Raw genomic sequence first — 22,801 nt, 5'->3', positions numbered from 1 at the left:
AGCAATTCTGGCTCGGTGTCTCCTGTCAAGAAAGTGATTTTGCTGTCTCCGTCCATTCTTTGCCTGTTTTAGCTGTGCAGGCATCTTCCATGTCCAGGTGTTCCTGCGGAGCTTTGCTCCTCTCCCAGGCTGGGAAACCACCACTCCTTTAAGTCAATCTCCATTACAGTTCAGTGAGAAGCTGTGATGCTCCTTAGGCTGCAGCCTGATCTCTCCGGTCCTGGCTTAACAAACCCTGACCAACTCCAGGAACACAGCTCAGCCCTGCAGATTCTCACTGACAGACTCCTTAGGACACCCAGAACTATTCCAAACCACCAGCTGATTTCCCCGGTCTAAATATTTTCTCTAGGATATTTGGTGCCTCTTGGCTCCTGGGCAAACACTGCTGTCTGCCAGTGGATCCAGGACTTTGCTGATAAACAGTTCTTTGTTCTTTGCCAGCTGGAGAGCCCTGGCTGATTTGAAAACCTTGACAGACAGGTGTGGTAGTTCATCACAGGAACAGATCGTGGGCTGTCACATCCCCGCTCTGTTCTAATGTGGTGCTGTTAAAGAGATGTAAAGGCACCAGGCAAATCTTGTCAGTGTGATGAAACCTGAGAGAAGGGCAGTTCCTCAAACGTGTCACTGTCTGTGAGCAGGTTCTTGGCACGAGACCCTGCAGGGATGGAGGGGCGGCACCTCCTGGATCCTCGCTCCCTGCAGCACAGCTCGATAACTTCTGCCCACAGTGAAGCTTTAAACTGTGCTGGCCTCAGAGGGGAAGACAATCCAGGCATTCCTTTATCCTTAGGGGCTGGGAAGTAGTGGGGGGTTTCATTTCAGCTGCATGCCTGGATTTCACAGGAAATAGAAATGGGCACCAGCATTTTCCAAGGAGCTGAAATCTTTTCTTGTGAAACCCCTCTGGGGTACAGTCCCAGAGCAGTGGGGGTTCTGTGTCAGTTCCTGAAGCTCAGCTTCTCGTGGTTATTTGGGTCAGTCTGACCCAGCCAGAGCTGTCAGCACCTTTATCTCCCCTTAATCACCCCCACCCTGCACTGGGATTGATTGTGAGAGGTGAATTCCAGCCCCAGTGTCTAAGGTGCTCTGAACCCTCATCCAAAAACCAGAGGAGATACCAACACCAGGGCTGGAGAGGGGATCCAGGGCTCTCAAAACCTGTTGCTCTGTCCCTCCCATTTGGTTGTTCAACATCATTCCTACTGTGTTCTGAGAAAAAGAGTAAAACTTTGAGCAATGGATCTGTTTTTTCCAGTTGTTTCCATGCTATTGGCAGTTATTAATTACTTCTTTTCCTCCTGATTTTTTTTTTTCCAGGAAGTGGGATACCAGCATGGGAAGACTGTATTTAATGTGTGGTGCAGGAGTGGAGTCCTTGACAAGATGCTGAAGGACAGGCAAGAGACCTGCAAATCCAAAACTGATGTAAGTGCTCAGGGAAATGCTCTGTGCTGCAGGAGCTGCTCAGGGCTGGGACAGGGGACAGTGACTGCCCCGAGGCTGGGTCACAGCTCAGTGCTCTGGATTTCTTGGCAGGGAAGTTCCAGTTGGTTTTAAGAAACATTTCCCACCTTTCTGAGGAATTTGGATAATATATTATAATATATTCTGATCTATCCTTCCCTTTCTTTGAATCCCTCTGATTTGAAACCCAGGTGCTACAAAGGCTTCATGTTTTACCCAGTAATTCTTTTCATCATCTTTCAGAGAGAGGGAAATGAGCAGTAATTTTTTAAGGGATGGCCAGAATGAATCATAACCGTTGTGAGCCTCGCAGAGGGAAGTCAAGTGAGGTGACAGATGACACTGAGGATTTGCAGCTCTCCAGGGGTGGGTGGCAGAGCACTTTGGCTTGGAGATAGGGAGAGGATGGATGGCAGGATGGATGGCAGGATGGACACGGGGCCAGGGATGAGGGGTGGATGATTCCACATCTGAGCCCTCGGTGTCAGCAGAGACTGTGAGTCACTGAGGGGTGGAAATGGCTCTGCTGGGATGGGGTGAATGTCACCCTCAGCTCCAGGGGGACTTACACTTCCCATCATCAGATGGATCTGCCCACGCTGCCTGGCAGAGTCAGAGTGGCTTTGGAAGGAGCACACAGGGACTCAGCCATGGAGGAAAGCAGCTGGTGATCCAGGAGCCTGAGGAGCCCCCAGACTCCTCAGCCTGGGATTTCTTACTGGGAACACACGTGGTTGAGGAGGTGCTTTAGTGTGAGTGCAGAAGATGGGTCCTCAATCCACCTCTGCCACCTCCTGATCAGATATGAGGGGCTGGGGTTCAGGTTTTGTGTTAAAAGTTATAAGGAGAAGTTAAGGGAGGGAAAATTGTGTGTCTCAGAATTGGTTGTGTCCTACTTCAGCCTCACTTTTACAAGCCTCAAACATTTTCACTGCTGTAACAGACACTTCTTTTAAAACTGCCCTTTTTATGGGATGCACTAATGGAGGGGAATACTTCACTTATATCATGGTATCACAGCAGCATGATGACATTTATCACACCCACCCTGGGTTCTGGGGCACTTCAGAGCCCTGCAGATCAGATACATCCCGTCCTCAGTGCAGACACAGCCTGGCCCTGCACTCACTCGATTGATAAGGAGGCACCAAGTGCTGATTGCTGAGGTGCCAAAGCATGGAAAGAACGGGGTTGGGAGAGTGACTCACCAACCCTCCTGGGTTACAGAGCACGAACGACGGGCTCTGTGCATCCCTGGTGCTCCCAAGGACCTGCAGGATCACCTGCTCATCCTCCTAGAACTCTGGAACCCAAAAACCCAGGATTTTTGCATCTGACTTCCGTTGCAGATTTATTTCTATGAAGTAACAACTGTTGCAGCTCCCACTAAGGCATTTTTCTTGCTTTCCTTAGTCCATTAGAATCACTTAAGTCCTTTAGCTGTGTTATCTTCCAGGCAGAGCAGCTGATATTTTTAACTTGCCTTTCATTAGCAAAGGTTTTGATGCTTTATATGTTTTAGTTCTTCATCTATTTCTGGAGTGCTCAACATCTGAGAGCTGAGTGCCATTTCTTATCGTCTCATTTCCATGTCGCGAGCATTGCAATTTTATTTTAAAATCCAGATAATTAATCATTTAGATGCTTTTCCTTCGCTTTGATCATTCAGTCCCTGTTTATCTTGCGTCCAAAATGCAAATACTGAAGACACAAACAACAGGAACCTTACATAAACTTTACTTTAAGCAGCCCTTAACTCTTCCCCAGCATGGAATGCTGCAGCACCATTAATTGGATCTCCTTGGGGGAAGTTTTGTCTACTGAGGTGTTATTCATAGTCAAAGCTAAATATAATCCAGCAGACTACAATAGTAACTGTCTTTCTCCTCTAATTTATTTCATAAAGATTGTGCCAAAGAGAAGACTTTTCTCCTTGGGGAAAAAAAGAAAACCATCAGAAAGGTTTGAGAGTAGGTTTCAGGTACATCTGAGACACTGCTTTGCTTTGTGTTATCTGGTGGGATGGTGATTTTGTCCTTAAAAGTAGTGAGAGGAAGCACTTAAACATTAAACTCCAGTTTGTAAAGCACCAAATGAGAGTGGGGAGACACCTGGTTTCTCACAAGTGGTTTTCCAGTCCTGGTGCCCAGGCTTTAGGTGCAGCTGCCTCCCCAGGTGCCCTCAGACAGGCTGACCTGGGGGTCAGCTGGGGGACAGATGCTCCTGAGGGCACAGTCACACTTCATTCCCATCCATCCCCACCTCAGGAGCCACTGATGGTTTTCCTGGGGCACCCTTTGGTGCTGGGCCCTGCAGGATTTTGCTCAGCTGTTCATGCAGAGCCCTGGGCTTTGATCCCATCCAAAGCTGTCCCTGCCTGCTCCCCGCTCCCAGGGACAGCCTGGCACTTGTGTGTCCGAGTGCTCTGTGCAGCCACCTCGTCCTCGTGGGTTTTGGAGTCCAGGGATGGCCTCACATGGCTGTGTCTGTGTGGTGGCCAGAGGGTGCACATGTCCCTCACGGGGTCATGTGGCACAGACTGGAGCTGTCAAGGAGCTTTTCTTCCCTGTGCTGGGAAAGAGCTCTCAGCAAGTGCTGCACCAGGAGCGTTCAGGTTGGATGTTCAAAGCGAGCCTGGGCTGACTCATCCTGTCCAGCAGTTCCTTAACAGTCACAATGAGCTTCCCAACTTCTTGATATTTCAAAGTGTGTGTCCTCAGCTACTGCTGTTCTGTTTCACACAGCTACCTTTTCATTCTCTCCAGGCTTTTCTCTGCCCCCGTTGCTTGTCCTGGATCTGCTCTGTGCTGTGGCTGTTCCAAATTGCATCAAAATCAGCTACAGATGAAAGGTCAACTGAGAGCACTTTGCTGCAGCAGTAATGGGCTACTGCTGTGACCCCACAGGGGCTGTGTGATTCATAGGGTCGGTGTTCTTGCCAGAAGAGCAAAGGATTGTTCAGAAAACCCCGGGTTAGGAAGCTGCCTTGGCTGGGAGCACATGGGCAGGTCTGGGTGTTTGGGAAGACAACCATCACAGCAATTCCTGGCAGCCCAGGTCCCTCTGCCAGCTCTTCCCCATCCCTTTCCTCTGGGTTGGGGCTGTTCCTTCGTTCTTTAAACTCACTGGGCTTAAAGAAAGGTGAGAGGTGTTCAGGTGGCCACCTGGTGACGTTGTGCCCAGCCCCAAGGAGGGAGGTGGGGCTGCAGGAAGCCCGAGAGGGTTCCTAAATGCCAGAGTTGGGTTTTCTTAGAGGAGAGACTGGAGCAGGAACTTCTTAAAATAGAGAACCCTCAGCCCACTGCTTGGGTGAGACAGTGAAAATAGCAAGGGTTTATTGGAAGGAGGAATTGCAGTGGGAGATGTCTCTCTGCAGGCTCTTGCTCGCTGCAGCATCTCCAGCTCCAGGCCTTGCAGGGGCCCCGGGGGGGTCCTGGTCACCCCAGTGCCCACCTGTCCCTGCAGCCTCTGTGGCATCACTCCAGCTGAGGGATGGGACACCTGGACACCTTCTCCCAAGGGAAAGCAGGAGCTCCCTGGTGGCTGCACCTGGACCAGCCAGTCCTTCTTAGAAAAGGACTCTGATGGAGAATAAACAAGTGGAGTGAGCTCTGTCCATGCCAGGGCCCAGCCCCTCTTGTGCTTGTCTCTGGGGTCTTTTCTGTAGTTTGCTAAATTTTTCATAGGGCTTCTTGTTGCATGGGTGGAATAGGAGCTGTTAAGAGCATGTCCCACTGCTGGGGATCCCATCTCTGCCAGCAGACCTGCCTCAGGAGAGCTGTTCTGAGGATTTCTCACTGATGAGTAATGGCTTTTGAGGGGGCAGCTGTGGAGAATGTGTGCGTCTGGAGCTTTGTCTGTTCGAGATCATTTTTGTACGGTCTCAACTTGTGAGGATTTGCTGTGTGTATGTGCTGACACACCTTCACCTTCTCCCTGTGTTTCAGAACGTGACCTGTCCCACCACCTCCTTCACAGACCTGGCAGAGATCGTGTCCCGCATCGAGCCCGTCAAGGCTCCGGTGGCAGACGGTGAGTGGGGTCGGGAGGAGGGACAGCTCCTGCTCTGACTGCCAGCTCTCCCCTCCCCGTGCTCAGGGAGGGTCCCCCTGGGCACTGCCAGCCATGGGAGGCCATCCCCTGCTCCCCTCAGAGCCCCTCCTGGGCTGTGCCCCCGACAGACCCTCCGTGTGCCCCTCCTGCCACCTCCTCTGGGACAGGCAGCAGCGGGATGTCCTCGCCATGGCGAGGCACCTGCTGTCAGCCTCTTACTGGTGTGCTCCCAGGTGGGAATAATCCCTGCTCAAGTCTCATCTGAGGGAAGTAACACGTGTGGCAGCTCAGCTTCCATCCCCTCGGGCTGTCCTGTGTCCTCCCAAAGGCTCCTCAGCCCTGTTGGGCCGGGAGGAGGCTGAGTTAAAGCTCTTCCTCAGGGATGTTTTCCCTGCTGTCGTGAGTAGGATCAGGAGTGACTCACTGGCTCCACTGCTTTTTGTGTGCTCCTGTTGTGGGAGCAGCAGTGAACTGATGAGGAGCAGGTACCAGCTCCTGCAGGGTGGCACAAAGGTGCTCTGTGCCCTGTGGCAGCCCTGCCCTGCGGAGCAGCTCCCTGTTCATGGAGCTCCCAGATCCAAAAGGATCAGAGCCTTGCAGGCCCGAAACCCCCGAGTGTGTCACCAGGGCTGGAGCTCTTCCTAAAACGGTCTCTTCCCCTCCTCCTGATTTTTGTTCCTGCAGAGGGAAAGCTAAAGTTAGCAGTGCTCCCATCTGTGACTGTTCGTAGAGATGTCCCTGTGGTAATTTGAAATGCTAATTACAATCATATGCCTTATGAAGAAAATATTAATCAAACGTGGTTGAAGCAGCCATTGTGAATAAGAGTGAAGAGTTCATGGTATGTGGTTATTTAAGGCTCAGGCACTGAGACTTGCTGAGATTTAACCAGAGCACTGGGACAGATCCTCCTCCTTTCTGTAGCTCCTGATTATTCCCCCGTTAGGCTCCCGCTTCCTGCCGAGTGAGGCCGTGGATGCGAGTGTGGCAAATGGACGTGGCTCAGGGAGCAGATGTGGCACATTCTGGGCTGAGGAGGGGCAGTGCAGGGGCTGCTGGGGATGGGATGGGATGGGCAGGGGCCACATGTTCCTCAGGGATGCTGAAATCCCTTGGCTGTAGAGTCTGGAGGAGGGGGAGGATGGGATGGCAGCGGAGTCGTGCACGTGGGCACCGTCTCGTGAAGGATCCTTTGTGTTCCTGCCGTGGGTGGCTCCGTGTGGCTGCAGGGACCCTGCCCATGTTCGGGTGGCAGTGACAGCAGTGACATTCCTCTGTGCATGAGACTTTTGCTAAAGAGGTAGCTGGAGCTGTGGGGGAAGGTCTGTGGTGAGGTGAGCTCAGGGGGAGGGTAACACCTCCCTGCAGTGGCCTCGTGGCTGTCAGGTGGCTCCTCAAGGCTGGTGAGCCCTGGCATTGGTCTGCTTATGGGGGTGAAGGTGGTCTGAGGCTTGTGACCTGTGTAGGAGAGGGGACAGGGAGCTGCTTGGTGGCCTGGCTGTGAACCTGCACCGTCACCTTTGTTCTCCTCTTGGCTGGCTGCATTTTGGGCTGTGCTCTTTGGGTGATGCTGAGCTGAGCAGAGCAGCGGGGCCTTGGTCCTGCTTGGTGCTTCTGGGAGGTTTTGTAGAACCCAGACCAGTCACTGTGAGCCTCAGCCTCGATGGAAGGTGACATTTGGGGACAGCAGGGCTACCTCCTGCTCTCCTTTCCCCCCTTCAGCACCCAGAGCTGCTGCGTGAAGGATGTGAGAAGGGTCACCCCTCTCTCGGTTCTGTGTCTGTAGAAAGACCTGTTAAATGCTCAATAGTGCTGGGAAAATCAAGGAATTTGGTTTTGATGGCAGCTGGTTTTATTGGAGGTATAAACTCCAAACTCTTGTTTGTGGTGTCTGTAGCTGTTCAGATGAGTTTCCAGTTTCTCTGGTGCATTATCATTAGTGTTTTTAGTAAAAACTAACAATCATTCTCTAATTCACAGTAAAAAAAAACCAACAACAAAACCCCATTAAAAATAATAAAAGAAAATAAAAAAGACCAAATGTCTTTAATCCCAACGTTCTAGCAATTGGTTGTAGTTATGTGTTAGGAGACAAGGCTGTGGAACAGACTGTGCTGTTGTCTTCAGCGTGGAGCAGATGCTACTGACAGCTCCCGGGAGAAACACTTAATCAAAGATCCGGTTTAAACAGGAGCCCTTCTCTTCACCAGTGGGCTGGAACCCAGGTATTGCTCCAGAGCACACTGGAATTAACTCAGGAAAGGGGTGGAAGAACTGGTGTCACACAAACATGGTTTTATGGCGACGATGAAATGTCACTTTCACGCCTTACGTTGCATCCTGAAGCTCTGGGTGCCAGCAGAGGAAGGTGCTGCCTGCCACGGGCTCTGCCTCGCTGCCCACGTGCCCTGGTGTCACGAGGGGCTGGGATAGGCTCTGCTGGTACACTGGGGGTGAGCTGGGACCATCGATGGGCCCCCACAGCCCAGCACGTTCCTGGCACCAGGTGGAGTCATAAAAGGGTTTGGATTGGAAGGGACCTTAAAGCCCATCTCATCCCACCCCTGCCATGGGCAGGGACACCTCCCACTGGTCCAGGCTGCTCCAAGCCCCAATGTCCAGCCTGGCCTTGGGCACTGCCAGGGATCCAGGGGCAGCCCCAGCTGCTCTGGGCACCCTGTGCCAGGGCCTGCCCACCCTCCCAGGGAACAATTCCTTCCCAATATCCCACCTAACTCTGCTTCCCATCAGCACAAGGCCATTTCCCCTTGTCCTGTCCCTCCAGGCCCTTGTGAGGTCCTGCTCCTGCTGCCTGTCTTGCAGACCTGCAGGTGATCTCCAGGTGCTGGGAGAGGCGTTGGCTCTGCACTGATGTGTCCTCATTCCACGGGAACAGGCTGGGATTGGGGCCTTGCTGGCGTGTCCTGCTGCTGTGCACAGCTCTTGAGATTCCCTAAATTATGTTAATCTTCTGGATTACTGGAGAAAGCAAGTGATTGTCCTCTGCAGAGAGGAAAGGAATGTGAATGTCACCGTCCCCTTCGGAACAGGGATTGTGAGACACTCGGTTATCAGCTCACACCAGGCAGAGCTCACCCTAAGCTTGGGATCCCCGTTCCCAGAGTCTGTGGCCTCTGTCCAGGGCAGTTGAGATTGGCAGCTCAGAGGCTTCTGAAGGTGTCCCACAGGTCTGGCTGGGCTGAGGGGTGGGAAACAGCAGCTGTGCTGTGAAGGGCATTCCCCAGGGAGCATCCCCCCGGTACCAGAGTCTGTGTCCCTCAGGCTGGGAACCAGCACCCACCAGAATGAGCCAAACAGTTGCTGCTGTGCTGTGGTTCCTTGGATTCTGCAGGGCTCCAGGACAACAATTCACAGAGAGGACATGGTTTACTTTTATGTGCTGGGGAGCTGAGATCTGTGTGTGAGCAGTCCCAGCTCACTGAGCTGCTGGCACTATCCTGCCCGTGCCTGTGCTCAGTGACAGTGGCAATCACTCCTCTCCCAGTTTCCTCTGCCTTTCTGCCTGCCAGTTAAACCCTGTGCTTTGTCTCTTCTCTCTTTTAGATGAGTCAGACTACCAGACTGAGTACGAGGAAGAAGTTCTGGACAACCAGAAGGATGATTATCTCGATTTCATAAGCAGCCAGGTTGAGGAAGACTCTGACTCGGTACAAACCCTGCTGGAACAAGCAGTGGCTGGTCATTGTTGAGTGGTGTGAGGTGGAGGTGTTGGGAAAGAAGCATCTGGGAGGGACTGGCTGAGGAGGACTGTGCAGAAATGAGTTTGCTCTTTGTTAGTACAGACACTAAATGGCACATGCTCACTTTGCTCAGATCAGTCCCTGCCAGGTGTGGCAAAACCTGGGCACAGTTAAATCCTGGTCCTGCAGCTCCGTGGGTTTGTTCATGAGGTGGATCAGGGCTGGAGAGGCTGAGGGAGCTGATTTCCTCCATCTTGAAGGAGAGGAGCTGAAGGGAGGATCTGCCAGCTGCCTGTGGGGTGGGTAGGGAGGAGGTGGTTATGGAGAAGAAGGTGGTTATGGAGAAGATGCCCAGCAAAAAGCCAAGAGAGGACAGGCACAGCTTGTGCTAAAGAAAACCCTGCCTGGGGACAGTGGGAAATACTGCCCTGTACACACAGCTGACACCACCCTGGGCAGTGCAGGGAGAGATGCAAACTCCACCCTTGTGCATACTTGAAAAGCAAATCCATGCCCTGAAGAATCAGCTCCAGCACTTGAGTCAGCCCTGCTCAGAGCAGATGACTGGATTTATCTTCCAGAGGTCCTTTCCAAACACAGAGGTTTGATTCTGTGGGACAGCAGGCCCACCCTGAGGTAAATGTGAGATGTGGTGTGACCCAAAGGCTGAGCAGCACGGCTCAGACAGGGCACATCCCTGCTGCTCTGACTGCAGCAGCGTTTACGAAGTGCCTGTTGTGTTGCTCCTCAGTGGGAGCACGAGGATGGATTGGGAAGGCTCCGTGTGAAGGTGTCAGTGTTTTGAAGAGGAGCTGGAGTGATGTGGGTTCTGTTTGCTGGGCTTATCTGAGCTGGTGGGAAAGAAGGGGAAGAGGACAGGTTTTATCCAGCTCAGAGAGGACACTGAAGGATCAGTTTGTGCTTCCTTTTCTCCTGCAGGATGAGGACATGCAGCTGAGGAAGCGCAGGAACGTCCCCAGTGAGGAGGGCCAGGCAAGCAGCACGGGAGAGCCGGGGTAGAGCTCGGGAGAGGCCGAGCTGCCAGCTGAGAGCCACAGCCCATCCTACTGACAGAGCAGCCCTATTTATTTATTTAATACTTCACCAAACCAAAACAACACCCAGATGAATGAAGCCAGAGTTCATCCTTCTCCAGCCAGGGCCGGGCACTCGGCACCGAGCACAACCTGCACCATGCCCAAGTCCCTTTGGAGCTCCAGGGAGGGGGGGCTGCTGTGGGCCCTGCTCCTTCCTGCAGGTGCCAGGAGCAGCAGTTACTGATCACAGACTGGCAGAGGGGAAATGTGCAGTTCAGAGCTGCCTTGATTTTTGCTGCTGTGTTTTTAGCCGCTGCTTTTACCGCGGAGGCCCAAGGAACGCCGGGATCTCCTCCTGCGAGGTGCTGGGAAGGCTCCGAGCAGCAGCACTGGAGAGAGGGAGGGGTTTGAGGGGTTTGTGGGTTGCAGCATTGCTTTCTTTTCATACGAATCAGGTAACTGTGTAATTAACTCCTCAGTGACTTCCAGCCACGTACTGGTGAGCAATGCTCTGACAGGAGCAAATCTGAATGTATTTCACTTGAAATCTAAACCTAAGAAATTATTGGGAAGGGTGGCCACAGAGCCTGGATCCTCGAGTCACCAGCAGGACATTTACTGATGGATCAAGGAGCCGACACTTGCCGGGCAACTCTGGAATCACCACTTGGCTGTACTTGCCCTGTTGAATTAAAGTTATTTTGCTGGATTGAAATGTCTGGCTGTTTCTTTGCATCAGGTCCTACAAAGAGAAAAGTTGTCAACAACTAAGAGCCCAACTTGCCTCTGCTTGTATCAGATTTGCAAAGGGACACACAGGGTTTCCAGTTGCTCACCCCAGCAGGAGTCACTCCGGGTGTTGTCGGGCACTGGGAAGGAATCTCCAGTGCTCTGTCCCCAGGGCTGGAGCTGTTGATGGCAGTTGGAGCTTGTCCAGACATCCCCTGGTGCTTGCTCAGCCTGTGCCACATCTGTCACTGCCAACGGCTGCATAACCGAGCTGATCCTTGCTTTATGTAACCTCCAGCTCAGCTCCAGCTGTAGGTGCTGTTGCCTTGAAGGGATTTGTCATCCAACCACAGCACCGAGGGCACCCCCAAAGCTGCTTTCTTCCCTCAGCCCTCCTGGCCCTCGAGGCAGCAGCCTAAGGCCAGAAACATGTTTGGTGGCACCAGTGAGGACTAGGGGCTGTAAAAGCTGTAAATTGACCTGTTCTCTGTATTTAACCTCCTCTCCCCTCCTGGCACAGGCTCTCCTTTACCTGCTCTGTGTCGTGTTTTCCTCTTTCACAGAATCCCAGACTGGTTTGGGTGGGAAGGGTCCTTAAAGCTCAGCCCATTCCACCCCCTGCCATGGGCAGGGATGCCTTCCACTGTCCCAGACTGCCCCAAGCCCTGTCCAGCCTGGCCTTGGACACTTCCAGGGATGGGGCATGTCCATGAATGTGCAGCCTGTGCCCAGGGAGGCTGCTCCTCTTACACAAAATGTTATTTTCAAGTGTCAGAGCCCCAGGTCAGTGTTTTGTTCTCAGGTGAGACCACCCCGCCTGGCCAAACCTCCAGGCAGCTCCAGGCCCCTCCAGAAGCAGTGGAAGCAGTTGGAAACCTTCCCTGCAAGGATCATCCAGATCTTTGATGCAGATTTTGGTTAATGCAGGTGTGCAGAACATGTTGCAGTCACTGGAGGCTTTTCCTTGCTATTGCAAAGAATTCATTCTTACAAAGAAAACTTAAAAATGGCTTTAGAAGTGAAGGTAGAGCAGCTGGGGGCTTCTGTGGAGGCACAGGCTCCCTGTGGAGCTGGAGAGATTGAATTTCTGTTGAGGCTGGTTACAGGATGGTGATGCTGTTATGGGAAAAGCTCTAAGCTGGAAGTGAGTGCAGGTGAGTGCCCACCTTCCAGCAAATCTGCTCCAGGCAAACGTTTCCTGCAGCAGCAGAACAATTCAGAGCTTTATTTTTCTGATGAGGGGATGGCAAACCAGATGTGATGCCCTTCAGTGTCTGTGTTTGTAGGTGGTTACACTGCAGGAACCTCTCCCTGGAAAATGGGGATTAGAACTGGAGCACAAACCCCAGAGATGACTGAGGTCCTCTGGCTGCCCTTACCAAGCCCATCCTGGGCCATCTGCCTCCAAAGGATACAGCTAAAAGCAAAAGTGCCTTCAGCAGAGGTTGGATCCAACCTCCTGGCAAGGGACAGTGTTTGTCACACCCCTGTGCTGTGCTGCTGGAGCAAGGGCTGATTCCCTGTGTTCCCTCTGCCCAGGGCATCTCCCAGCCAGGGGCAGAACAGGCACCACAGGTTATTGTCCAGAAGAATGAGAGCTCTGTCAGCCTGAACCCAGCTGCTCTTCTTCCAGGAGAGCTCTTCCCCTCTGTTCTAACAGGTAATTCCTTTCTGAGCTGTGTATTTTCCCTATAAACATCCTGGCAGCCAGATGTGCTCCTGGAGCCTGGGTGGGAACTGCTGGGCTCATGGAAGGAGTCACAGACAAATATTGGGTTCCTGAGTGTGTTGATTAGAGCCTCTCTATTTGCTCTGTGCCCTGTACCACAGGGAAACAGTGCTTAGTTCAGCTGTATGAATTCAGAAGATGAACCTCTGATGTGAGACTGAAAGTCTCTCCTAAATAATTGATCATGTCTTTCCTCCCTGTTGCATCTTCCGGAGCTGAGCCCTGGACATGAAACCAATCTGTTCTTCCATGCTGAGGAATGTAAACCAATAATGGGACAAATCTAAAAGCAAAACTGTTTTTCCATCTTGCTTTGCTGCTGGCTAAGGCAGGGTCCCAGAGGTGCCAAAGGTGAGCCTGCCCCATGCTGCCCCTACACCCAGGGGCACCCTGGTGGCCATGGGTGCAATTCCATGGCAGGAGGTTTTAATCAATCCCTGCCCACGTGCCCCAAGGAGGCAGTGCTGTGTCACCCCTTTGTCCCCCAGGCTCTGCTTTGCTGGAAATGCAGTGGGAGGAGGGTGGCTGGAAGAACCTGAGGCTCCTGGCTCCTCTCTCCTGGCCCAGGCCAGGTGCAGGCTTTGCCTGGAACCCACCCTGCAGTTTCTTCATGGGTGTGTGACATCCCCAAAAAGGTGAAATCTGACCAGCAGTTGATGAATTTGTCTTTGCTGGAGGAGCTGAAGCAGTTGCTGAGGCCTGAAGGCTTCATTGTGGGTGAAGAGGACGCAGAGCTTGTTCCCACAACAAATCTGATGCCAGCCAGTGCCCACCCTGAGGCAGCAAGGTCCTGAGGAGCCACAGCCACGAGCAGGAGCTGCAGGGGGAATGTTCCCCTCAAAACCTTTTGGTGACACATCTGGTGGGGGTAAAGCCTTGACTGAGCTTTCAGAAACGTGTCCCAGCAATGGATTCACAGTGGATCAAGCCCTGGTCCTGCTCGGGGGCCTGGGCTGAGCCCCTGCCAGCAGCCGGAGAGGGGGAACACCCACGGGCTCTGCAGTGCCCAGGTGCGGCAGGGGACTCCAGGCAGGGATTTGGGAACCAGGCTCCCTCTGGAGAGGGGATGCCATGGAGGAGGGAGGGTGTTCGGGGTTGTCCCCACCGAGGGCTGGTGGCAGTGGCATTCTTGTTACCAAAGGCAGCACCCTGGGGCTGACCTCCTGCAAATGGCTCTGTGCAAGCAACAAACTCAGCTCTTCCTTAAAGCAGCCACACGAGCTCCTAGAGAATCTCCAGTGGGGTTTAGAAAGAAGAAGGAACATGAGTCCAAACCCTCCAGGAAGCCCTGCCCAGGCTGAGGGAGAGCTTTGATCTGTGCCGTGGGGCTCTGGCTCATGCCCAGCCGGCTGTGACAGCTCCTGCTGTGGCTTCTCAGGTTTCTGTCCCTGTGTGGTGGGGCCGATGTGTCTGTGCAGCCCCTCCGGGCTCTGCTCCACAGGCAGGGACGGCCAGGCTGTGGTGGACCCCAGCGATGCTCCTTCCCTGGCAGACGTCATTCTCCCTGCGTGTTGTTCCCAAATTAATCTCATCCTATTTACTGGTGCTCCCTGACCTCCCCCAACGTGTGATTTTCCCTGCGTGCCACCCGAGGGCTGTGTTTGAGCTGTCGAGATGCGGGGGCTTGGCTGCACCGCTGGGTTTCACTCGCTGTCGCTGGAAGAGCTGGTGAGAAAATCAGTAAACACAAAATATATGGAAAATATTTTTCTCTCCCTCCAGGGCTCCACGTGGCAAAACTGGCACCTGCCACTGCCTCTATCCTGAGAGCCCTACCAGAATATGACCATGGGGTGCCAGGTTTCACCATGGTGTCCTAGGGCAGGAGGCATTGGCACTGGTGAGTGTCATTTGTTTGATGAACAGCATTTTGGGATGTTTTGCTGGCACCAAAGCACTGACTCCCATAAATATCCCTTCCCAGCTGATGGCTGGTTCTGCTGCCACTGGGACTGGTGGGGTTTGTGTTTGTGCTCTTTGTCCCTGTCCCCTCCTCAGGTCATGGAGGGTGTGACCCTCTTTTCCCCAGTGGCCTTAATTTGGTTTTAGGAGAGAATATACCATAAATACATATAAATATAAACATACCATAAATACATATAATACCATAAATACATATAATACCATAAACGCACCTATGTGTGTGCCAGGATGGTTCCTGGAGGTTCCTTGCAGGCAGCAGGAGCAGCATTCCAAATGCTGGGAAGGCACCTGTGGCCTGAGTGTCACGTAGCTCAGACATGGCATTTGCACGTGGCAGAGCCACAGTCACCACTGCCACCAGCATCAGCAGGGACAGCTTTTAATTAAGCCTCGTGCACTCAGGGGTTATGGACAGGAATGAGGTTCCCATCAGGAAGCAGCTGGGCCCCCAGCTCTGGAAAGGTTTATCCATAAGGTGTGACATTTGTGTCCTTTGTGCCCTCCTGGATGGCACAGACCCCCCTGGCACCAGGCAGGAGTTGGTACTGGTGAGGCACAAGTGGTGGAAGTGCTGCTGGAAATCCATATTTTTGGGATTTGTCCCTGGCAGTGTGGCTGCCAGGGAGGGAGGCTCAGCAGCGCCGCAGGCGCCGCAGTCCTGGCGGGGCCGAGCACAGCTCCTGCTGCAGCACGCGTGCGGGGATAATTTGGGATCAGCAGGAACACCAAATGTGCATTAATTTTAAATGTACCATAAATGACAGATTTTTTCCTTGGATAAGGCACATTAGATGTGATGCACAACCCCAGGGGAATGTGCTGAGTAGGGCTCGAGCAGCCCTGACCTGGGGCGAGCTCCGAGCTGTGCCCGTGCTTGAGCACATTGCTGCTGCATAGGCAACTCTGGGTGTCACAGGTGACCCCAAATGCCCTGTTTGTCCTTGGCATTGCCTGCCAGGCTGCTCTGCAGCCCGCTGGACCCAGGGAGGCCCAGTGATGTGCTCTGTGGCACTGGCTGTGCCTGCGGCTGCGTTCGCATCCAGCGTGAGGTGTTCACTCCATCCGGCAGCGTCCGGCCCTGGGTGGGCTGAGCTGCCAAACCCTCCTTCCTCACAGTGACTAATGGCTGCCTCAAGGCACGGGCTCTGGGGGAAGGTTTCAGCTGATCACTGCCACTGCCAGAAGGGCTGTTTCTGCATTTGGAATGAGAATTTGCCCAGCCTGTGCGGGGTGTTGGCTCTTGCGTGGTCGGATGAGCCAGGGAAGGACACGTGTGTCGGCTCTGTTGTCCTTGGTGTCATTGTTCTCAGTCCTGTCTTGGTGCTTTCCCCCCTCCCACCGGTGTGGGCCTGCTCTCCCAGTGTGTGACCAGGTTGTTACTGCTGTTTCTCTCCCCAGTTAGGTGCTGGATTAGCTGGAAGTGGCTGGTGGGTGACTTCTCTCCCCTTCTTGCCCGTGGCTCAGCCCTGGCACTGTCACCTGGTGGCTGTAAAATCTCCCTCCTCCACTTGCATCCTTGCTGGAAATAGAAAGCTTTTAACGCAGCAAAGTTCAGAAAAGCTTCTAGAGCAGGACCAGCAAAGCGATGGACCCCTGAGATTTTGGGGGTAATGAGGCAGGAAAGAGCTGCCAAGGAGGAGGTTGTGCCAGCTTCGTGGATCAGTGCCTGGGCTGCAGCCACGAGTGCTGACACGGGGCTGCACAACCCAGGCAGCCACAGCCACCTTCGAGACTCATGCTGGGACACAGACCCGGTGCTGAAGGAGATTTTGGTCCTGAAAGCAGAGGGGAGAGCTGAACTTTGCAGGGGTTGTTGAGGTGAGTGTGTCCCTTTGTGGAGCTCTTCTGCAAGCAGTGAACCTTGCCATGCACTCCTCAGTGTCAGGAAAGAGGTTTTTAGAGTGCCCAAGAGAGAAGGTCAGGACAGATTTATTGGCTGCCCAGTGACACTGGGAATGGAGCCGTGGGCAGGGTGGACACCAGAGCCTGGGCATGGACTACACATCCCAGCAGCTCCACTCCACATCCCTGCAAGTGTCCAAGGCCAGCTTGGAGCAACCTGGTCTAATGGGAGATGTCCCTGCCCAGGGCAGCGAGATGCTTTAAGATCCCTCCTAACCCAGTCTGTGATTTTATGTTCACCAGAGCCAAGCTGGGGGCTCCTTAAGGGCCAGCTGGGCTGGCTACACAGTTTGGCCCACTGGGAAGCTGAGCTGTTGAGGATAACTCCCTTGGGCACCCAAATCCAGGCTGCGTCCGTGCCAATCTGGGAGTTGCTGATTTTATCCGAGGCAAGGGAAATGTGGAAATGCAGAGCCCAACCAAAAGGCTGTTGAGTCCCTGCAGAGCAGCAGCACCCACCTGGGAGCCCTGCACATGTCCCTGCTGCAGACAGCCCTGGCTCCCACAGGACCCTCCTCCTCCTCCCCAAAATCTGCCCCTGGGTTCTGCGGAGACGCACAGGGAGCCAAGCACCACGTGCTGGGGACAGGGTGCCCTGGGGGGGCTGTTCCTGGGGCTGGCAGCATCCTCCCAGCACGTGGGGACCCAGCGGGGCGAGAGCTCTGCCTTCCCAAAGTAGGTCACGCCGTGAACTCGAGCGATGTCGTGGGCAGAGCTAAAAATACCGGCGGAGCCGAGCGCTTCCCCGGCAGCTGCGAAGGGCCACGGCCTCGCCGGGCCGGGCTGCGGCCATCAGAGGGTCACCAGGGCCCTTGGGCTGCTGGGGCCAGGCTGGCTGAGGAGCAGGTGATAGAAAAGCCCCTCTGGGCTGCAGGTGCAGAATCCACAGGAGAAAATGTCTCTCTGCCGGTGGGGTATAAACCATTGGAAGTCACCTGGCAGCTGGGCCCCTGCTCCTCGCACAGACCCTCCTGCGAGCCTGGGATATCTCATTTCCAGCCTCCTCATCTTCCCCTCAGAAAACCCCCTCAGCTTCCCTTCATTCCATGTTCACAATTATCGGCAGAAAATGATGTCGAGGAGAGGAATGTAACCCCAGCCTGATGCAAGGGCTCAGCAAAGCAATTCTTTTGGGAAAGTGAGTGGTTTTCTTTTAGGGTCATGCTTGTGGAGGGCACCAAGAGGATGAGGACAAGTGGTGCTGCAGGGACAAACACGGATGGGTTCCTGTGCTGCTCTGAGGTGGAAGTGGCAGTAGGTTCAAGCTGGAGCCTGTCCCCATGACTTGCACTCCATGGGGTGTCTGCTTGGGGACTTTGTCCATCTCCTCTCTGGGGCCTTGTCTGACTCCTTTCCCCTGATGATATCTAGGTTCTTTGCATCCCATCTTTTTCTGATGAAAGCTTTCCTCCCATCCTTTTTTTGGATGAAATGTTTCCTCCCAACTCTTTTGGATGAAACCTTTCCTCCATTCCTGTTTGAAAGCTGCCCTATTTTAACACTGCCAAGTGAAAATGGGTTGTGCACAGAAAAGATCCCAGTCGCTCTGTAGAACTTCTCTGTCATAATTATTCACTGCCAGTCCTTCTGCTCCCAGCAGCTGTATAATTTATCAGCTGTGTTTTGTGCTCATTTCTCAATCAATGATGAAAACATTGATTAGTGTCAGGCTGGGACTGACTCTGGCAGAATCCCTCTAAATCATCTCTGTTCACTGACGAGTCCTTGTTTTGGAGCTGGGTTTGCAGCTCTCCATCCAGTTAATGTGGGCTTTATTGGGATTGTATAGCGCTAAATTTGTAATTAGGGTGTCATAGGATATTAAGTCAAACACGTTGCCAAAAGCTAAGCAAATAATGGCTGCATGGTAACCTTTATCTACAAACTTGCAATTTTCTCAAAGGATGAACTGAGGCTCATTTGACAAGACACTTTCCATTACACCCCGCTGATGGGTGTATTTTTAATCCCTGAATTCTATATTAATTGAATCCTCTGTGTCCTCTCCATTTTTCAATCTGGATGTGTCGTGCTGGACTGAGCAGCTGTTAACCAGGGCAGCCGAGCCCCCCGTCAGCATCCTGCCAAACCTGGCTTCTCCCAGCAGCGGGCGGAGGCGGCTCAGCTCGGCTCGGTGCACTGCTCCAGGGCCCTCAGGTGCAGCTCACACAGAGCTGCTGGTTCAGAAACCTTGCAGATGGCACCCGAGATGCTCTGGGTTCTTATTAGACCACAGACAATTTCGTCATCCTCATGTCTGACATTCCCATCCTTTCCATACGCAGAAAGGACCCACTGGGGGCCTTCACACTGGCAAATCTCCTCATCAAGGAGTGCTGGGGCCTCTCCATGCTTGGAGGGCTTCAAAATTCACCTGAGCGATCCCTGAGCAAGGCAGTGTCACTTTGACATCAGATGCTGGACTGGAGACACCTGAGGTTGCTCCTGACCAAAATCCTTTTATGCTTCTCTAAGTCTATGAAATGAGTCTATAACATCATTCATGTTTGTTTCTAAGGCATTTAGTGAAGAACTCTTTACTCGCTGTGGCTTTGCCAGACATGGATTTTCCTCTGTCCGTTTACCCTCCCCTATCAACACCTCTGCTCCATAGCCTGTTATGGTGGTTGCTGCATATGGATCAGTACTCCTTTCTTCCTTTTCATATTTAGCATCATTTTTCTTCCATTGGCTGTTTTCGGGATGGGCTTTCAGCCAAAGTTACATTTTCTTGACTCTGCAATATCAGCTTTTCTGCTCTGTCTCAAGATGGACTCAAAGAACTGCTATTTTCTCACTCTGCAAAGGGTTTTTTCCCTTGAATTCTCAGGATTGTCACCATCTCCATGAGGTTTGTGAGGATGCTGGTTCCATAAGTGATGAAGAGCCCAGCAAACCTTATCAGGCTACGGGGTGTTAGGTGACTCTGTGGCATGTCCCAGGCAGGAGCAGCCGTGCTGAGCCCACCCCATCTGAGCTGGTGCCCAAGGGAGGTTCTGCTCCAGCTGGTCACACCTGCACTGCTCTCCCTGGAAGTCTGTTCCACTGCTTCACAATCCTTACACAGTTTTTCTTCAGGTGGAACCTGAATTTCCCCACCCACTGCTCTTTGCCCTGTCCTGCCTTCAGCCTTGTACATAACCAGAGTGTGTTGCTTTAATTTCCTGGGGTGAATCGGTCCCATTTTCAGCCTTTGCTCACAGGTTGCACTCTTGCACCATCTGACCCCTCCTGGTGCTCCCCTTGAGCCCTCTCCAACCAGTCCAAATCCCCCCCTGAAGCATCCCAGGCTGGGGTTGTCACAGCCCTGCACAGCCCGCACACAGTGGCTCTGTTACTGTGTTATTTCTCACGCCACGACGTTCACCTGTTCTGCACAACCACAGCACTTTTGACTCTGGTTCTGCTGAAGATTTGCAGCAGCATCCAGGTCCTTTCCTGCAGAACAGTGATGGATTGAGCTGCTGCCCATCCCAAGCCTGCTGCCAAATCCCACTCAGCACTGCTTTGAATCACTACGAACCTTTCAGGGCTGCTCTTCTTCCTCTCCACAGGACAGCTTGGAAGTGGGACAGGAGCAGGGACAGCAGAACTTGAATGCACACTGTGGCCACTCCTCTCCTGTGCCTTGGGCTATTTTAGTAGCAATTGTGGGATTTGTTCTCCATGCCAACAGGATCTGAGCTAAAAGGCTCTTTACTGCTTGTGCCTTTGTGTGATGCTCCAGCTGAAGCAGATGGCCCCTATTTTGCTACACCCTCACCATGGCCAGGAGCTGCTGATGGCCCTGAATGTGTGTGCATCCCTCCTCATCCTCCAGCTGTGCTTTCTGAGTCATCTTCCCCGCATGTTTCTCCCTGCTCTCTCCCTGCTCCTTGCTCTGTGCAGGATCGGTCCCCATGTGCCCAACTGCTGCTCCCTTGTTCAGCCTCATGGCAGGCAGAAGCACCAGGTCAGAGGGAGCTGTTCCTGCCATGCTCTGGGCTCCATGGAGAGTGGGAACTGCATTTCCAGTGCTTTGGGTGTGCCCTCAGAAGCTCTTCCAGCTTCCCTCAGGTGTGTCAACCACACCACTTGGTGGTTGACCCCACAGCTGCTTGGTGTCATCTGCTGGAAGCACCCCGATCCGATGTCTGTGTCACTGATGAAGATATTTGACAGCACTGACTCCATACAGACCCCTGAGGGACACCACATGTCACTGATCTCCATCTGGACATTGAGCCATTGACCACTACTCTCTGGATGTGACCATCCAACCGATTCCTCATGCACTGAGCAGTCCATCTGTCAAGTCCATATCTCTCCAATTAAGAGAGAAGGATATTGTGGGGGACTGTCTCAAAGCTCTTACAGAAGTCCAGACAGATAACATTTTCTGTAGTCCCCTTGCCCGCTGATACAGATAATCTGAGCCCTTCTGCTGGCAGGTGTTTCATTTCAGTGGTTTCATTTCTGCACTTTTAGATACAGCAAGGAAGGGTTGGACACGGTGCAGGGTAGGGTTGGAGCAGAGTTTTGGGAGCGAGGTGTTTCCAGGGACACAGTCACACAAACTTTCCCATAATCACAATATTTTTTCTTCCATCTTACATATGACGCAGTCGCTTCAAACTTCAGCTCTTTTTGTGCTGCATGGTGCCAATGTCAGGACAAAGTCAGGCTGATATTTTGCCAAACAATGAAATACTGAGATGTGGATGGAGCAAAAACTGAGTAATCACTGAATCATTGAGCAATCAATTACCACCCGATCTGTTCCTGGAGCTGTTTCTGGAATCCCGACCTTGAGGAACTTCCATCGTAAGGGCCAAGTCCTGCACCTCCACAGCTGCTGAGCAGTCCCTGGGATCCCTGGGAGTAAAACATGTCTCTGGTAGGTATGAAATTAGTTCCCTTCACCAGGAGGGTGGTCAAGTGTGGGAACAGATCACCCTGGGAGGGATCAACATCCAGCAAGTGCCTCAGTATGGCCAAAAGAAGTTGCTGTGCCAGACCTCCAGCAAGGACCTCCAGAGAGCCTTCACACCAGGGCTCCCAAAATTCTTTGGAGGAGTTAAGGAATCTTTTCCCTATATGGCATATCCATGTTGTTGTTTCCTTCGTTATATCATTTGGTTTTATTATTTATTGTAGTTTATTCTGAGGGACTGGCTTATGCCAATTTGATGTAGCCATTAGGAATGAAATGACATTGCCATCCTGCTCAAATACTCCTTCCTACAGCTGCTGCTCCTGGCTTTTGTTTCTCTCCACCTGCTGTACCATTTTAAGGAAGAAAGAGGTATATAAAATTATGCTGCTCTCGAAAGGCTCACTCTCCTGTCAGCTCTCCTGACCCAGAAACGTGGTGTTTCACCCAGAATCTTCCTCTCCAGGGCAGAGTGAGTTCCCTCGCAGGGATTTAGGATCTTGCTTTTGAAAAGATCCACCCAAGGGATGGACACCGACCACAGCAATCACCTGCGCTGAGGCTGTGTCTTTTCTTTGTTCAGTAGCCACCACCCCTGGAGGGATTTAAAAGATGTGTAGATGTGGCACCTGGAGACATGGTTTGGTGGTGGCCTTGGCAGTGCTGGGGGAATGGTTGGACTTGATGATCTGAGAGGTCTTTTCCAACCTCAGTGATTCTCCGATGCTGATACTTCATATTCCAAGCCCTCAGTCCTGACAAGGCTTCCATTTGAGATACAAATCTAATAAATAAGAGGCATGGCTGAGCACTGAGACATCTTTGTGGCTTGCCTGTGACCCGGTGTCACCTGGCTGTTGTAAGGCCAGCAAGACCTGGGTGGAGTAGCCTTGTCAGGGAGGCAGCTCAAGGCTTCAGCCAGCAGAGTAATAACTAATTGAGTGTATTTCAATCATGGGATCCACAGAAGGAGAGCAAACTCCACAGAGGAGAAGGAAATTGCATCTTAGAGTAATCTGAATGTGGGTAGATAATTAGGCCTATATTTCATGGGAACATTTGCCGGGCAACATAATGAAAAGGCCAGCAACATAATTTTCTTTAAGCAGTGTGATTCCTCCCACTGGGGTCGTGCCGTGCCAGTGCTGGTGCTGCACTGCAGGGAGCAGGGAGAGGCAGTGCCCAGCCAGACGCTGCTGCGCAGCGGTGCCGAGCTGAAGCCTGTCCTCCCCATCTCTAATGCCTGCTCAGAGAAAGCTGCTGAGGCTCCTGCCCTGCAAAAAGATGGCAACCCCACAGCCTCATCACTTTCCCACCTTTCCAAACAACACGTGAAGTCTGCTCA

At 52.7% G+C, this 22,801-nt stretch overlaps 1 protein-coding gene across 2 annotated transcripts in view; it reads left to right on the top strand.

The window, feature by feature from the left end:
* The window catches only part of PNPLA7 (patatin like domain 7, lysophospholipase), a 117,494-nt gene extending 106,524 nt beyond the window's left edge, over positions 1–10,970 (top strand). For both annotated transcript variants that reach the window (XM_082295373.1, XM_082295372.1), the window contains exons 33-36: positions 1,324–1,431; positions 5,418–5,502; positions 9,088–9,191; positions 10,164–10,970. In XM_082295373.1, coding sequence (XP_082151499.1) covers positions 1,324–1,431; positions 5,418–5,502; positions 9,088–9,191; positions 10,164–10,244 — 378 coding nt within the window. In that variant the 3' untranslated portion in view covers positions 10,245–10,970. The remainder of the gene's footprint in view (positions 1–1,323; positions 1,432–5,417; positions 5,503–9,087; positions 9,192–10,163) is intronic.
* Positions 10,971–22,801: the final 11,831 nt, after the last annotated feature.

The sequence above is a fragment of the Coloeus monedula genome, assembly GCF_965178545.1.
Source record: "Coloeus monedula genome assembly, chromosome: 21".
Lineage (NCBI taxonomy): Eukaryota > Metazoa > Chordata > Aves > Passeriformes > Corvidae > Coloeus > Coloeus monedula.
The sequence above is the reverse complement of the archived record's forward strand: the minus strand, read 5'-3'. Positions and strand labels throughout refer to the sequence as shown.